The sequence below is a fragment of the Littorina saxatilis genome, linkage group LG10, assembly GCF_037325665.1.
Source record: "Littorina saxatilis isolate snail1 linkage group LG10, US_GU_Lsax_2.0, whole genome shotgun sequence".
Classification (NCBI taxonomy): Eukaryota; Metazoa; Mollusca; class Gastropoda; order Littorinimorpha; family Littorinidae; genus Littorina; species Littorina saxatilis.
Window position 1 is genome coordinate 15,640,251 of NC_090254.1, and position 17,236 is coordinate 15,657,486.

Consider the following 17,236-nt stretch of genomic DNA (forward strand, 5'->3'; position numbering starts at 1 on the left):
ATCGTCTTAGAGTCAAGGCGATCGAGGATGTTTGTTTACGTTTCTCTAGGTAACTTCTAACAACGCTCAAACAACCTATCCTACCGAACTAAATCTCCTTTTTACTTGCACTCAATCATTATCCTATCAATAATGAATCAATTCTAAAATGCATAACCATGTTTACATGCACATTTCATAACATAATATTCTCTCATCGATGAGATCTCGTATAACACCTTCTCAAGTCAAAGCGACCAAAAAGTGTTTGTTTACGTTTCCCTAGGTAACCTCTAACAACATACAAACAATTTATCTAACTAAACCAAATCTCTGTTTCCTTTCACTCAATCATTATCTTATCAATAATGAATTAATTCTAAAATGCATGCAGTAATATTCACATGCACATTTCATAACATAACATTCTCTCATCGTTCTTCTTCGATGAGATCTCGAACAACACGTCATCTAAAATGGCGTCATCGAAGAGAAGATTACGTTCCATTGTGTTCATCTCATAAGAATGCGATCGATACGCACACGATTCCGAATAAAAACTACATAAACTAGTCAGCGAAAGTTTCCTGCTACGAACTGTGCAGTGGTTTTCTGGTGAGTACATCCTAACACAGTTAATATCATAACATTTGTCCACAAGTCTCTCAGTCTTTCACTTGTCTCAATGAAGAACACTTTTAGATCTGTATCACATGTTTCTCAGTGCAAAAGTTAGATCCACTAATGTTCAGCTTAAAGTTTCTGGATAATACTAATAGGGCCATCCATTACAATATGTTTTTGGAATCAGGAACCGACAAGAAATAAGATAAAAGTGTTTTTTTAAATTGATTTCGAAAATTTTATTTTGATCATAATTTTTATATTTTTAATTTTCAGAGCTTGTTTTTAATCCAAATATAACATATTTATATGTTTTTTTGAATCAGGAAATGATGAAGAATAAGATGAACGTAAAGTTGGATCGTTTTATAATTTTTTTTTTTTACAATTTTCAGATTTTTAATGACCAAAGTCATTAATTAATTTTTAAGCCTCCATGCTGAAATGCAATACCGAAGTCCGGCCTTCGTCGAAGATTGCTTGGCCAAAATTTCAATCAATTTTATTGAAAAATGAGGGTGTGACAGTGCCGCCTCAACTTTTACAAAAAGCCGGATATGACGTCATCAAAGACATTTATCGAAAAAATGAAAAAAACGTCCGGGGATATCATTCCCAGGAACTCTCATGTAAAATTTCATAAAGATCGGTCCAGTAGTTTAGTCTGAATCGCTCTACACACACACACACGCACAGACAGACACAGACACAGACACAGACACACACATACACCACGACCCTCGTCTCGATTCCCCCTCTATGTTAAAACATTTAGTCAAAATTTGACTAAATGTAAAAAAGAGGGTCTTTGCCATCATCTTGTGTAGTTTGGAGGGGCTGCTCTATGTAACAATAGATGTATTGCATATTAATTGCTGCTACACAGCACTTGAAAACATCTTTTTTTAAAGGGATTTCTTGCCGTTTTCCAAACTTGCTTGGTCGCTCTCTTTGACACGTGAGGTCAACCTGCCTACGCGGCAGATTTATACGAAATGGGTATGCCCTGTTAGCTAGGGCGCCAAAAAAACTCACTGATGTAAACATGTAAAATATTATTCGAAGGCTCAAAGTGAATAACGCCGTAAAAAATAAAAAAAAAAAGTCATTTTTGAGCGAAGGTTGTCGTCATATACCCAAATATATTGCTCAAATCCAATAAACCCAATTTTGAACAGAAGAAAGGCAGATATTCAAATACACATTTGTGACATATCTTTCTGACCGAATCACTGTTGTGGCCGAGGTCTTGTCGGTAGCGCAAATGAAGTAGGTTACGCAGGGAGTTACGAACACGTACGTATTTCGTAGCTCCGCAAATGCGCAACTTGGTGGTCACGACCATAGACCATTTATCCTATTTGGTCTATGTCACGACGCATGCTTAGTCGTTTGCGGGGCAACGCATTACGGATGAGATGGGGGCGGGGGGGAGGGAAGAGCAGTCCTAATGTTACGTTGAACGTCGCACGGCGACATTTTCATTCCGCATGCGACAAGACCAACCCGTTTTGAGGCTGTGCTGTTAGTAAAGGGCAGAATATACCTGCACAGTTTCAGCGACACAGACGACGCACTGCGTAATATTGATGCTGCGATAGGGATTATGAAGAGTACTTGGCCTGTTTTCTTTTCACGCAACGTGTAGCGGGCTGGGATAATCTGCAGTGCGTCGTCTGTCCTGCTGAAGTTACATAGGTGAGCGCCAGGCCGCCGTTTTTCGCAACAATGGTGTTTTTTTCTGTAGTGCATTTTTCAAAATAACTTGGCTACTTTGCCTAAAAATTGCATATAGCTGCTGCCACTTGTTGGTACCTAGAAAGGTTGTTTTAAAGTCTATATGCAATTTCTCAGTGTCGAATGATACCAAATTTGCCCGGGAGTACCTCATGTGCATTAAACTCCTTAACTAAGCGGCTTTTTCCGATTTGGTCACTCATCTAATATATCCTTAACTTTTTTGTGTGCGTGTGTGTGTGTGTTGTTTGTTTGTATGTCTGAGTGTGTGTATGTGTGAGCATTTGTTAGTTTTTGTGTGTATTTGTGTGCGTTTGTGTGTGAGTCTGTGCGTGTGTATGTGTGTGTTTGTGAGCGTTTGTTAGTTTTTGTGTGTATTTGTGTGCGTTTGTGTGCGAGTCTGTGCGTATGTAGGTGCATGAAGTGCACGTACGTGTGTTAGTGTAATTGTTTGTGTGAGTGTGTGCGTTTGTGTGTGTGTGTGTCTATGTTAATAGAAATACTGAACATATGTAAACTGAATTTAACGTCTATATGTTTCCGGACGGGTGTTTATTCCCAGTCATTTTCGGATCTTGTTCCCATTGTGCTTTTTTTTGGACAAGTACTGACGTGCAAATTGCTCTTAATTCGCATTATTATTTTCTTGATCTGATATTGAAATAAAGGGGATTTACTGCTGTCATCCCTGGATTGCACTAAATACAAGAAGGACCTGAAACTTGAAGCCTTTTTTACGTCTGCACAATGACAGCATGCATTGCGGTAGATTGGGATTGTGAGGGAGCCGAGTGTGAATGCATGTGTCAGTGTGTGTGTGTGTGTGTGTGTGTGTTAACCATGCACACACACACACCTACATGATTTTAAGCCCAAGGTTCTTTACCGCCATGTTCCAAAAAGCATTGATCAGGCGTGAAAACACCGGAAGAAACTGTATCACCGACACTTTTGATAATTGCGAAAACTTTCAGCGATTGTTCTGCACGCAGAACATTTCATGGCCATAAGAGAGCTTGGGCTTTAACTACATTTTATCAAAGCATTGAACTAATTAAAGAAACATTGTTAACAAAGCTGAAGAATTCAAACCAATGGTCTTTCCTTATTTATTTTGGACGCAACTGTCAAAGCAAAACATTCTTACCACTCGCACACCATACTTTCCAAAAACAAACATTACATATTACCAAAAACATGAAACAATTCTGCTATTTTTCAAAACAAGGTTCATTCTTCTTCAAACTAACAGCCTATTCATGAACAGATCTTTTCATAGTTTGAATTATTTGAGAGTGAAATTAACAATGTAAACACCACAAAAGATATTCATGAGGTCCCTGTTATTTGCACACAGTTTTGCTGAATATTTTGTTTATGAGCTTTTCTTCTACATTTTCAACTATTCTTTTGTAATGACAGTTTTTATTTCAAATTTTGTGTGTGTTACAGTATTGTTCCCATGCCTAGGTCTTCGGACACTCGCGCATAATTTCCTGCTCCGACTCATTATTCCCACCCCTTGACAGTCAACCATCTGATAGTTTTGACAGCCAGGACATTTGGACCTACGTCTATTTTCAATCCAGGTTCAACTGATCTACTGTTCTCCAAGTCTGGGAACAACACTGGTTTAATACAGCAAAACAATTTTGAAGACAAGGCAAAATCTGTTACGGAGAGAACAATAAAGATTCCTGGTCGCAGATCTCAATACCAGAAAGAACAGTGAAAATGGTTCTTCACACTTCATGAACATGCAGAACCCAACCAAAAACTGGCACAAATGTGACCGCCCAGCACAAAATGAGTTGAAATTCACCCCAACTCACTCTAAGTAGCACAGTTGGCAGGGATGGAGGGGTTCTTCAAAGGCAGACTGCACACCCCTTTAAACGGATATTTACATAAACTTTGCGCTGTAAGAAAGATCTTTTCTTCTAAATTCTGACAATTTTAAAAGGTCAATCGAAATGACATAAGGTGTGTTCCGACTCATTTGGCGATGGAGGTTCACAAGTGTTACAACCCTAGTTATTGTACTGATTCCAGCCCAAAAACAAACGGCGTGATGATCTAGTTGTATGTCATGTACCGCGGGGTGGCGCTGAACTTGGCGTAGGCCTTGATGACCTTGTTGACGGCGTCCAGGAAATCTTTCTCCGTGGCCATCTTCCTGCGAGCACGGATAGCAAACATGCCTGCCTCTGTGCACACACTGCGAATTTCGGCACCTGCACACAAGTCATTACAGAATTGAACAGATTCACCCGAAAGAGGAGTATGGCTGCCTGTAAAAACGGTCATACACGTAAAAACCCACTTGTGCAAAAGCATGAGTGAACGTGGGAGTTTCAGCCCATGAACGACGAAGAAGAAGAAGAGACACTGCACAGTCATCTTTCACTTGCACTATATCAGACAACACTTCACACCAAACATGACAGATAAAATTCACAATATGTACATGCAAAACTACAACTTTACCAAGAACAGGTTAGAAAAAAAGTTACGATCATCACACAAACTACTTCAGAAGAGATGCCCCAACTAGTAATCACCAGTGATTGCTATTTCCATCTTCAATTTGTTTTTTTGACTGCAGACATTTTCTAAACATTTTCTAACTACTGTCTGAAATACGAGAATCACAGACGTACTGGCCACATGTAAAATCCATCATAACATGAGTAACTTGACAAACCTGTGCTGTTGGGGCAGAGACGGGCCAGCAGCTCATAACGGATGTCTTTCTCTACACTCATGGAGCGAGCGTGAATCTTGAAAATGTGTGCACGTCCCTGTACAAACATACAATGCAACATGTTATAACCTGTCAAATATTCTGTGTCAAAAAGGACTTTGGACATGAAACATACAGGTTGCTCATGCAAAAAAGCTACAACAAAAAACAACAGACTAGGTCTTACACTAGATTCAAAAGTGATTCCAAAGGACTAGACTAACACAGTGAATCAAACTCTGGCATTTGAAAACACAGGCACATCAATAAAAGTGCATTTAAGAATAGTAATTATTAGTACATGTCATGTATAAAACTCAATCCTTTATAACACTCAATCCAAAAGACTAACTAAACAGCCAAAAACAATCAGATCTCACTCACATTAGGGCAATAGACAATGTTCGGAAATAACTCTTGTTGGGTTTGTATGGGTTGTGAAAGAGTGATTACCCTTGCTTTTTGTGAGACAAACAATCCACACATGCTCCTGGTCCACGTGCTTCAGGCACACGATTGTTTGTCAGGTTAGAAGTCGCTTGTTCATATCAATGCTTGTTATTCTCTTAGGTGCCAGGAGAACGGTTCCGAATAACTCTCACTTACTCTATTACATGTAGTGATTACTTCCCTTTGTTAATCAGATCTCTAAACAGCGCTCTGCCTTATTTGTTTAAGATTCTCATTTTGACAACAAAGCAAACAAAACCACAATTCCGCACTGACCTCCAGTTCCGGGAGACCAAACTCGATCTTTCTGTCGAGACGACCGGGCCTCATGAGCGCAGGGTCCAGGGTGTCGGGGCGGTTAGTGGCCATCAGGACCTTGATGTTGCCGCGGGGGTCGAATCCGTCCAGCTGGTTGATCAACTCCAGCATGGTCCGCTGGACCTCGTTGTCCCCTCCCGCTCCATCGTCGAACCTGGCACCTGAGGAGAAAATTGAGGCGACACATTTTGAGGAACTCTTCAGACAGCACAACAACAAATTTGTTTTACTTTTTACATGCCCTTGTTAATCACCAAGTTTTTTTTAACCGTTACCATGCAAAAAGCAAAGAAATAATATTATCCCTTTCATCCCCATCTGCTTCCTTCTACAATTCTTCTTCTTCTTGTTGTTCGCTGTTAGATCGTCAGTCCGGACTGCAGGGCGAAACGTGCTGTCCTCTCCAAGTCCTCTTTGGGGCCGTATAGCTTCTTTTGTAGCGCTGTCTCCTCTTTCTTTCTTTATTTGGTGTTTAACGTCGTTTTCAACCGTTCAATGTTACATGGGTGAAACCTAGGAAAATCAAATTGACTGAAATTTTTTTGAGGCCCTGGTGGGGTACGGGGCAGGGCCTCATTAGGGGGTCCAGGGGGGCAACGCCCCCCGGCCAAAAACAAATTTTTGCATTATTCATTGTGATTTTGTGGCCTTTCCTGGCAAAAAAAATACACTATCATGCAGGTCAAAAAAATACCTTCAGATTCTAAAAAGGGTAAACAAAATCAAAACAATTCACAGTATTCATTTTTGTGTGTATCCTTTCACACTTGCATCTTCCAACACAACGACACAATTGATAACAATTAACATTGACAACAGCCATACTACATGAAATAGAAAGTGAACAACTGCACAACTGAAATAAAAGTTCGAAATATTTAATTATAAGAAGCAAACATTGCCAGACAAGCATTGAAATAAATGATGAAACAGAATGTCACACATGCAAACAGCATGATGTAGCACTGCACAAAGTAGCAACTAAGCAGCAGCATCTCTTATACAGTGGAACCCCTCTCCGAGACCCCCCTCTCTAAGGACTACCCCGCCACAACGACCCTTTTTTTAACCGATGTGTTTCCTTATATAGTTGTCACCAGTGTAGCGACCAACGTCTAAGGACCGACCTAACAGCTTGTGCAAAGACAAAGCCAAGACTCTCAGTCAGCCTAACGCATCACTGACACTAAACCGCTGAGAGGTGTGATGGTTGGGTGGGCTGAGTAAACATCACAAACCAATCATCCAGATCTAAGGCAGGTCCATTGTGATAGCTGGGTGGCCTTGTTAAAAGACACCGACCTTCTTCCCAGGGGTCATTGACCCAGTTTTAGCTACGAGAGAGGAAAGACTTCCTGCACCCGGCCGGGTCAGTGACCGAGTTTAACCTATGGGGAGTTTAACCTATGGCGCGGTCTCTTTGATGTCTTGAGAGGAAACTTGGCCAGGGTACTGGGATCTGAGGGTAGTACATGCACCAAAACTGGTGGACACCATGACAATGTCAAACATGAAATCGAAGCAGTTTGCTTGAGGAAACGGTCGTCAGCAACTCAAACTTCTCTGTTTTCTTTTTTTAAGAACATCTGAGGTGACTTTCTTTGTGGCCCCCTGACCCCGCCCCCTCCCTCTGTAAGGACCCCCCTCCATAAGGACCGATTTTTGTCAACATTTTCAAGGTCGCTAGAGAGGGGTTCCACTGTAGTGCAAAGTTCGCAAGGAAAAGCACTTGTGTTTCAAGCACCAAACTTATCACACACAGTTTTAGTTTCATGAACTCCAACCAGTCCCATCGCCATTTGTTGGCAAGACCAGCATCAATAAGATCTGTCCGTGCGTTTTCCATCAAAACCGGCATCTTTGTCGCAGAAATCGTGTCACCACTTCGTAATACCTGCCAAAACGCGAGAGAACTTTTTTTTTTATCGTGATGCAGAGCGAATCCGAAAGCAAAGAAACCTCACCTACGGGGTTTACCGCGAGCACGGGCAAAAGCGCTTCTGTTTCCAAGCAAACTGCAACCGGTTCACTCTAGCAGTTCAAAAGCGCGTTCCGCAAGTAGTTTCGTTTTTTTTTCCCTCAATTTTTTTTTTTTCCTTCAAAATTGCGGATTGACGGAATTTCCGTCAGACTTATTTTCAGATTGACGGATTTCAGTCAATTGACGGGCTAGTTTCACCCATGATGTTATATCGCGACGGGGAAAGGGGGGAGATGGGATAGAGCCACTTGTTAATTGTTTCTTGTTCACAAAAGCACTAATAAAAAAATTGCTCCAGGGGCTTGCAACGTAGTACAATATATGACCTTACTGGGAGAATGCAAGTTTCCAGTACAAAGGACTTAACATTTCTTACATACTGCTTGACTAAAATCTTTACAAACATTGACTATATTCTATACAAGAAACACTTAACAAGGGTAAAAGGAGAAACAGAATCCGTTAGTCGCCTCTTACGACATGCTGGGGAGCATCAGGTAAATTCTTCCCCCTAACCCGCGGGGGGTGCCGTCTCCTCTGGCCAGATGGTGTCCCTCAGAGCACTGTGGTATGGAAAAGCCTGCAGGATGTGCTCTGCTGTCTGATTCTTGCCACACGGACATAGGGGGGAGGGAACTAGCTTCTTCTACAATTCAGACGGAATAAAGTACTACTACCAACCCGGATGGACTAATTGACTCCCATTATTTCAATTGACAACTAAATCAAGTGACGTCAGGCCTGAAACACGATGCCACTCAATAGCCACATTCGAACTAGAAGAGTTTAACTAACAGGAATAATCTTGTCTCACTCCGAAACCGATTCTAGTTTTAAAGAAAAGAAAAGAAAAGAAAAACAAACACCACAAAACCGAGTAAAAATGTGACAAAAACTTTAACATGACTTGCCTCCCACAGCATCAATTTCATCAAAGAAGATAATGCAGGCCTTCTTGGAGCGCGCCATCTCAAACAGCTCTCGTACCATCCGGGCTCCCTGCACACATCACATCTCTTCAACACTTTCGGATGAGACGAAAAACCGAGGTCCCTTCGTGTACACTACAATCATTGTGGTGTGCACGTTAAAGATCCCACGATTGACAAAAGGGTCTTTCCTGGCAAAATTGTATAGGCATAGATAAAAAAACGTCCACCAAAATACCCGTGTGACTTGGAATAATAGGCCGTGAAAAGTAGGATATGCGCCGAAATGGCTGCGATCTAGTGGTCGATGTGAATGCGTGATGTATTGTGTAAAAAATTCCATCTCACACGGCGCCTTGAGTCCGAGTCTGGAGATACGCGCGCGATATAAGACTTTATATAACATAACACTTGACACAAATTATTCACGGACACAATGACCTTCTAATACAGATGAACCCCCATTTTAAAACCTCCAAGAAGGTGAGAAAATCAATTCATAAAAGGGAGTCTTAAATTGTAATTTTTTTTTTTCAAATAAAATCTGAAACATGAGCATCTTAAAATGGGGCTGGGAGACAGTTTAAAAACAAAGTCTTAAAATAGTGTGTTTCCACTGTAGAAGTTTTCCAGACATAAATGTCAAAATGTCAGGGGTTTTATGAGGTGCATAAGGAGTTGCTCCCCTTACAACACTGAGGCAAAACAATGCAACTGATTAGTTGAGCCCAGCCACCATGGCGTCACAGTGAAAAAGTGAGCATTTTGTGCTATGTCTGCTTAATAATACAAGCACCATTTCTTTGGAAAATATGCACACGGGGGTCACTTTTCCCTCTGTTATGACATGCATTTTGTGCTATGCCTAATCAACACAAGCACCTTTTCTCTGGAAAATACGCACATCTTTATTTATTTATTTATTTACGAGGATTTATATCGCGCACGTATCTCACCACACAAGGCGACTCAAGGCGCATGTTACCTATTAATGCCGTGTGAGATGGAATTTTTTACACAATATATCACGCATTCACATCGGCCAGTAGATCGACTGCCTTTAGGCACTGCATCCACCTTTCACGGCCTATTATTCCAGGTCACACGGGTATTTTGGTGGACATTTTTATCTACGCCTATACAATTTTGCCAGGAAAGACCTTTTGTCAATCGTGGGATCTTTAACGTGCATACATCTGAACTCACTATTCACTCCTGCCCTAATCGCTTCTCTGTAGTGTCAATAGGTAGCTGTGTTTGAGCTATACATAGCTTGTCAGATAGTTCCTGTGATGCTCAGAGGATATGATGAACAGTTTCTGAACAAGCAAATACTCAAACACAAAAGAAAACGCAAAATACATGTCTTTACCTCTCCCACATATTTCTGCACCAACTCTGAGCCGATGACACGGATGAAGCAGGCGTCAGTGCGGTTAGCCACAGCTCGAGCGCACAGCGTCTTTCCAGTGCCAGGAGGTCCAAACAGCAAGACACCTTTAGGGGGCTCAATTCCCAAGTTGACGAAACGTTCAGGCTGAAAACACAAGCACAACTACCTGAATCCAATGTGTGTGTGTGTGTTTGAGAGATAGCGAGTGTGAGTGTGTGAGTGTGTGAGTGAGTGTGTGACTGAGAGTGAGTTAGTGTGTGTGAGTGAGTGAGTGAGTGAGTGTGTGAGTGTGTGTGTGTGTGTGTGTGTGTGTGTGTGTGTGTGTGTGTGTGTGTGTGTGTGTGAGTGAGTGTGAGTGTGAGTGAGTGAGTGTGTGTGTGTGTGTATGAAGTTTGCCTTTCACTTGGAGCTCAGGCTTTATCAAAATCAAACAAACAACTACAACTCTAGTTATCACGCTGATTTACCCAAGAATCATACAAGCAAATGCAGAAATGTATGTCAGAGAGTTCTTCTTCTTCTTCAGTATTCAATGATGGTTATGGCAGAGAGTGACTCTGGCGTCTCTTATCACCAGAGAGTGACTTATCATGTGTTACAAGCTTGAAGTCGAAGTTTAAAAGAACTCAGTCAACAGTTTTTACTTTCTCTATCTAGTATTACGATGTTAATTAATAAAAGTGACACCGACCAATTCAGCAGAACCGCGTTTTTAAGACTAAAAAAATCTGAAAAATTCCACAATAGATTTTTAAAAAAGAAAGGGCCTGAAAATGCACATAACATTTACAGACATTATGAACAGAAAAAATAGCGTTTTAAAACGGGCGAATTCTCACCAAGTCTTTACACGAGGTTCCACTGTAGCAATTTACAACGTCGAAGCCAGAAATGCCAAACTTAGAAGAAACATGGGGTGTGGCAGGTAGCTTTGTTTCCTCCTTGGGGATGAAGCTACCAGGCGAAGGGATTGTGTTGGAGGTGCGGGTACCTCCCTAGTCTAGGACCCTGGGTCTTCGCGAGGTGGCCATTGTGGCGTAATCCCTCCGGACTAGCATAACGTTTCCCTATCCCAAGACCGACCGTGCGTGGTCTATGACCACACCCTCTACGAGGTGACCCTATCAACTAGGCAGCGAAAGCCCCTAGGCGAAACACGGCGGATCTAGAGGAGAGAACCTCGATAAAAAATTTGAGCTGCCATGAAGACGGAGCATGTTGGCTGAGGACAGCGGGCAGACCTTCTGTGCCGACACCCATCTACAGGAGAAAACCAGGCATGCACGCATCAAACCCAACATGGCCATACAAACGGATATTCGACGGTATGGTGCTCGTCCCGCGGATCGCCAGGCGGAGGCGGGAGAAGAAACATGAGTGACTTACATGAAGCAGAGGGGTCTCTACTACTTCGCGCAGTTTCTCAATCTGTTCCTTGCAGCCTCCCACATCACTGTAGGTGACGTCCGGCTTCTCCTCTACCTGCATCATGGTCACCGTCGGGTCAATCTTGGGCGGCAGCGGGATGTGGATCTGGTACTTGTTGCGGTCAACACTGTCAGCCAAAATCAATTGGTCAATAAATAAGAACAATGGATTTAACGATTTCATTGTCACTTACCTGTGAGTGGAAAACACTGTCGGGCAAAATTGATTAGTGAATAATAACATGGGTGGGACTGAAACATGTCATGAATCCTGAACCCAAACCCCCCCCCCCCCCCCTCCCCCCCCCCACAAAAAAAAGAGGCCATAATCGAATCCGTGTAATGAGAAGAATGGATTTGACAATTTCCTTGTCCGGCAAATATAATTGGTGAATAAATAAGAACGATGGATCGACCAATTCCATTGTCACTTACCTGCGAGTGGAAAACACTCAAGAATGCATTGTGCACCTTTTTCATAATATTTAAAAAGCAAATAACTATAAAAGCATCTATGGTCTTTCTTCTGCGTTCAAGGGCTGCAACTTCCATGTACACTTACAAGTGTTATGCACGAGTAGGTTGCTATGTGTATGACCGTTTCCCCCCAGTATTTAAGCAGCCATTCTCTGGGTTACACGCTCAATGTTTTCGTGTTTCTATAACCGACCGAACTCTCACATTACGGTATCTTTACCCGGGTACTTGGTCTTATGCTTGCATGCACACACGAATGGGGATAAGGCGCTCGCAGGTTTGCACATAAGTTGACCTAGGAGATCGGAAAAATCTCCACCCTTAGTTAATGCACCAGGTGCGGGCCTAGCCCCAACCTTTAATAATAATAATAATAATGGACATTTGCTATAGCGCATAATCATATATATGCTCAATGCGCTTTACATATTAATTTCTGCCACGTGAGATGGAATGTTTTACACAATATATCACGCATTCATATCGGCCAGCAAACCTCAAGCCTATTAGGGCGAGCATTCACCTTTCACGGCCTTTATTCCAAGTCACACGGGTATTTGGTGGACATTTTTATCTATGCCTATACAATTTTGCCAGGAAAGACCCTTTTGTCAATCGTGGGATCTTTAACGTGCACACCCCAATGTAGTGTACACGAAGGGACCTCGGTTTTTCGTCTCATCCGAAAGACTAGCACTTGAACCCACCACCTAGGTTAGGAAAGGGGGGAGAAAATTGCTAACGCACTGACCCAGGGTCGAACTCGCAACCTCTCGCTTCCGAGGCAAGTGCGTTTACCACTCGGCCACCCAGACCTTTCCACACAGAACACCAACGTCGTAACCACTAACTTGACTAAGCCACTGCTCCCCTCTAAACAAGATCCCATGTGTGACAGGTTGCAAATTGTAAGACATCCACGTACCCAACACGCATGCCCTCCTCGATGTCTGTGGGGGCCACCTGATCGCCCAGGTCCACCACAAACTTGGCGAACTGCTTGACGTTGATGATGTATTTGGCATCCTCCGTGTCCGCGTTGATGATCTTGGTGCAGCGGGCCACCTGCAGGGGTTGCTCACCTGCACAGGTAAACATTTGCATAACATTACCTACATGGCACGCAATTGTTGCTTAAAGTTGCTCATTCCAGGCATGGATAAGACGAATTCCAGAAATAACCGTTGGGTTTGTATGGGTTGTGAAAGAGTTAATACCCTTGCTTTTAGTGAGGCAAGCTTTCCAATGTGATCCTTGTCTACATGTTTCAGACACGCCCCTGGCTAGTGATTGGCCTATAATATCACGTGAAAATGTTTGACTCACTAAAAGGAAAAGTATTAACTCTTTCACAATGCATACAAACAGACAAAGTTATTTCCAAACATTGTCTGCAAAACATTACTTTTGCAGGAGATTCAACAACCTTGCAGAAAACAAGACTGATCACATTCTGTGACACTCACAGCCTGACTTCCAAATTACAGCTTTTCTACATAAGTGATGGGGGACAGTTGCACACAGAGTTCAACAGGAAATAAGATTGAGGACTGAATGGAACAACAGGTTATGTATCGGCTGCATGCATCTTACAGTTACACGACTGAATAAATTTTAATTTTTATCTAAAACATGATGAGCGCGGCTTATGCCCTGTATTTTCTTGTAGTTGTTGACCATAACTTGCAAGTTGCATATTACTTATAAGTTATAACAAGGTTTATGAAACTCACTCTGTAGAGTCTGTTTGTCTGCAGCCAGATCCCAGAGGGCTGGAGGGGCCAGTCCTGTGTCTGATTCCTTGATTCCTGCACACAGCACACAATGCATAGTTGTCATATATATAATTAAGTGTGCATGCAACAACCATGGCAAGATGAAAGAGTTAGTTATACCTCACAAAAGTTTGAAAAAGACTGGCATAACCATTGTTTACATGATAAACTGCTCAAACAGATAGATTTTCTGCATGTAAATTAAAGTTTTGCTTCTTGATTGATTGAAAAATGTTGTAATGTCTCCAAATGCTGTATGTTAAGTCTGCCTGGAGGACCACTGTACCATCATAATTATATTTTTAATGAACCACACATACCTGCTAATTCGTTGACATTTTTCAATATTTTCTGCATGTCCTCTTCCACACTCTTGATGGATTTGCTGTACTGTCCCACTCCCTGAAACACGCACATGTATGTATGTATAGTTCACACATTGCAAGGACGGTCAGGGCTTCAAACATACCTTAACTTACACCGGTAGACAATGAGTTCTGTTTAAACTTTCATCCACCAGTAGTACACTGACCAGAGAAGTAAAATGAGTCATGCTGGGTATCTTGTGTGAACCTAAGGAATTTTTTACTGCTGTCAACATAAAAGCAAGATTATAGATGTGACTCGGGAGAGATAAATATACTCTTCATCACTATTATCAATTTTCTTAAACAACCAAACAGTACTGTTGTATTCTTATTCATTTTTATTTTTAAAATTTTATGGGCAGAAAAGGGTTGCCTTTCCTTGGAAAACAGAGGGCTAACAAAACCAAGTGACAATAGATAGGCCAACCATTACTGAGTTGCGTGTCTTACACGTGCTCGTTGACAACATATTTTTGTAGCAACACGCCGCTAGCTAGTGATTGGCGTACAATGTCACGCGGGTTTGTTTGCCCTCTTTTTTCTCCCAGGCAAAAGTTATATTTCCGAACATCGTCTATTCAGCAGTCTATAAATCATGAGCTCTTGCAGTTACAACCTTGAACACACTTCACACAAGAATACCTCTATCATAGTTTCATACATTAAAAATACTTACATAGGTTTTCAGAAGTGCAATGTCCCCTTCGTCCAAAGCTACAATCAAACAAAACAAGCCTTAGTTTACATTACAAATATTACAAACAAAATCTGAACACAAAATCACTCTAGTCTAAGTTCTAACATAATAATAATAACAATAACAATAATAATAATAAATGAGAATTTATATAGCGCAACATCATAACTTTACATATATATATGCTCTTTGCGCTTGACACATTTAAAATTAAAACACAGTTATACAAGCATTTACATCTACATTCAGAGTCAGCAACGCTTAATTAAAAGCATACACCATCAAACATACATAACAACAGATTCTTCCACTAACTAAGTAATAAAAACATGAATAAAATAGGTAGTGAAAACAAGGAAATACCAGCTGAATACCCTTAATCAAACAGAACATGTTATCAACAATACTGAAAACAGCCCTAGATGTTTATATACATTATCACATTATCACTAAAACAACAAATACACTACATGTAGCCTACTGATGGACTGAGAAAACAAAATCAGGGGTTGTATTTCTTGAAGAGGTGCGTTTTAAGTGCTCGTTTGAATGCTTGGGGTGACTGAGAGTGGCGGATGTGCAAGGGGAGAGAATTCCATTGTGTGGGTGCGCAGAAAGTAAAAGTGCGTTGTCCGTATGTTTTGGTTTTGGTGTGTGGAATGGTGAGATGCGACAGTCAGAAGAGGCACGGAGTTGTCTTGCTGGAGAATAGACGGTGAGGAGTTCAGAGAAGTAAGCAGGAGACGAGCCAGAAAAGAAGTTAAAGCAGAGGGTGGACAGTTTGTAGTCAATGCGGGCTTGAATAGGTAACCAGTGCAGTGTGTGAAGAAGTGGTGTTGCGTGATCTTGTTTTCGTGCTTTCAGAATGAGGCGTGCTGTCGAGTTTTGGACTTTTTGTCGTTTATGCAGGAGGTACAGAGGCCAGAGAAAAGAGAGTTGCAGTAGTCAAGTTTAGAAAGAACAAAGGCACAGACAAGAGTGTTAGTTGTTTGAGAGGAGAGTGTGTGGCGAATGGTGCTGATCTTACGAAGCTCAAAATAAGCTGCTCTACACACTAAAGATGTTTGTTAAGGGTCATGTCAGATGAAAGGGTGAATCCAAGGTTTCTAGCTGATGGTGAGAAAAGAATGTCGGTGTTGCCTATTTGAATTGAACATTGCCTATTTGAACAGAAACAGGTTGGGGAGAGGGAAATGTAGTGTTCTTCTTTTTGCACAATAATGATAGCAGGACATCAAGAACTGCATGTTTGCCTAACTGAGAGTTCAGATTAGTTGCAAATTATTCGCACAAGTAACTGTCAGTGTCATGTGCACACTCACAAAATCTCCAAAGGACATTCTTTCTATCATTAACACAGCAGATTCTCTGTTATAATATAAGACACAGTACACCTGTATCTCTGTTCATAATTATAACATCTACAAGTTTTCTCTATATTAAAACTCCATCCTTTAAGACCATGATTTTCTCAAATGTTAAGTGATCTTACTGTTAAAAAGGGGTGCTTACTGTTAAAAAGGGGTGCTTGGTCGGAAGCGTTTAGATTTTTTTTGGACCTACCAATGTGCAGACATAGACAAAAGTCCACACAGAAAGTTGACTCTGGCAAATGTGTTGATTGATCAGAGTGGGGGATTAAGCCCAGCAGACAATGAAAAACATCCTGATTTTTGAGCAAACAACAAACATTGTAACATCTCACTTTCAGTCTCAGATTTGAACAGGTCGGTCGAATGCGATTCTTTTAACGAAGTAACATACCACACATACTCTGACACAGGGACTGTGCAGTGACACAGACAGTCGCTGTTTTAACTTCTGAAGAACTATCACAGTATCAAGACCATGAGGCATGAAGTGACACAGCAAAATGGACACCGATATTGCCGATTTATTCAGAGATACTGTAGCTTTATTCGATAACTGTATCAAAAATAAAGCAGGTACTCACACTGGATAGGTTTATCCTTTTTCTCAGGTTCATCTTTAATCTTCCTCTGATCGTTTCCCAGATAATCTTTCGGCATGATTCACAAAATTTACGCTTAAATTTTACCGAATTATTTCTGCTATGGAAGCGTTCGGTGGGGGGGGAGACAACTAACCGGAAACGCAAGGTTTTCCAATTATATAAATCGGCAAAAATACGAAGTAAATTCAACCGTTTGAACTCCATTTGTAATTTACTTAAAATTTGCTAAAATATTCTCCGTGATTTTTCTGAATTTAATCAGATTCTTTCGTCTGTTTTGAATGTCTGTGTTTTTGTGTGCGCCAAGGGCATATTATCCATAGTGTTCTTGTTGCGACCCATCTCGTCATCGGCGCTTTTCCG

General features: G+C 41.4%; 1 protein-coding gene across 1 annotated transcript; it reads right to left on the reverse strand.

Moving 5' to 3' along the window:
• Window positions 1-3,435: 3,435 nt before the first annotated feature.
• LOC138978258 (26S proteasome regulatory subunit 7) lies at window positions 3,436-17,001 on the reverse strand. The gene is made up of 11 exons (XM_070350925.1): window positions 16,853-17,001; window positions 14,878-14,915; window positions 14,154-14,235; window positions 13,792-13,866; window positions 12,984-13,140; window positions 11,541-11,709; window positions 10,134-10,298; window positions 8,744-8,831; window positions 5,810-6,012; window positions 5,045-5,141; window positions 3,436-4,574 (listed from the first exon to the last, which is right to left on the reverse strand). Exons 1-11 carry the CDS (start codon window positions 16,926-16,928, stop codon window positions 4,417-4,419), a joined length of 1,308 nt encoding a protein of 435 aa, XP_070207026.1. The 5' UTR covers window positions 16,929-17,001; the 3' UTR covers window positions 3,436-4,416.
• Between the last annotated feature and the right edge of the window lie 235 nt (window positions 17,002-17,236).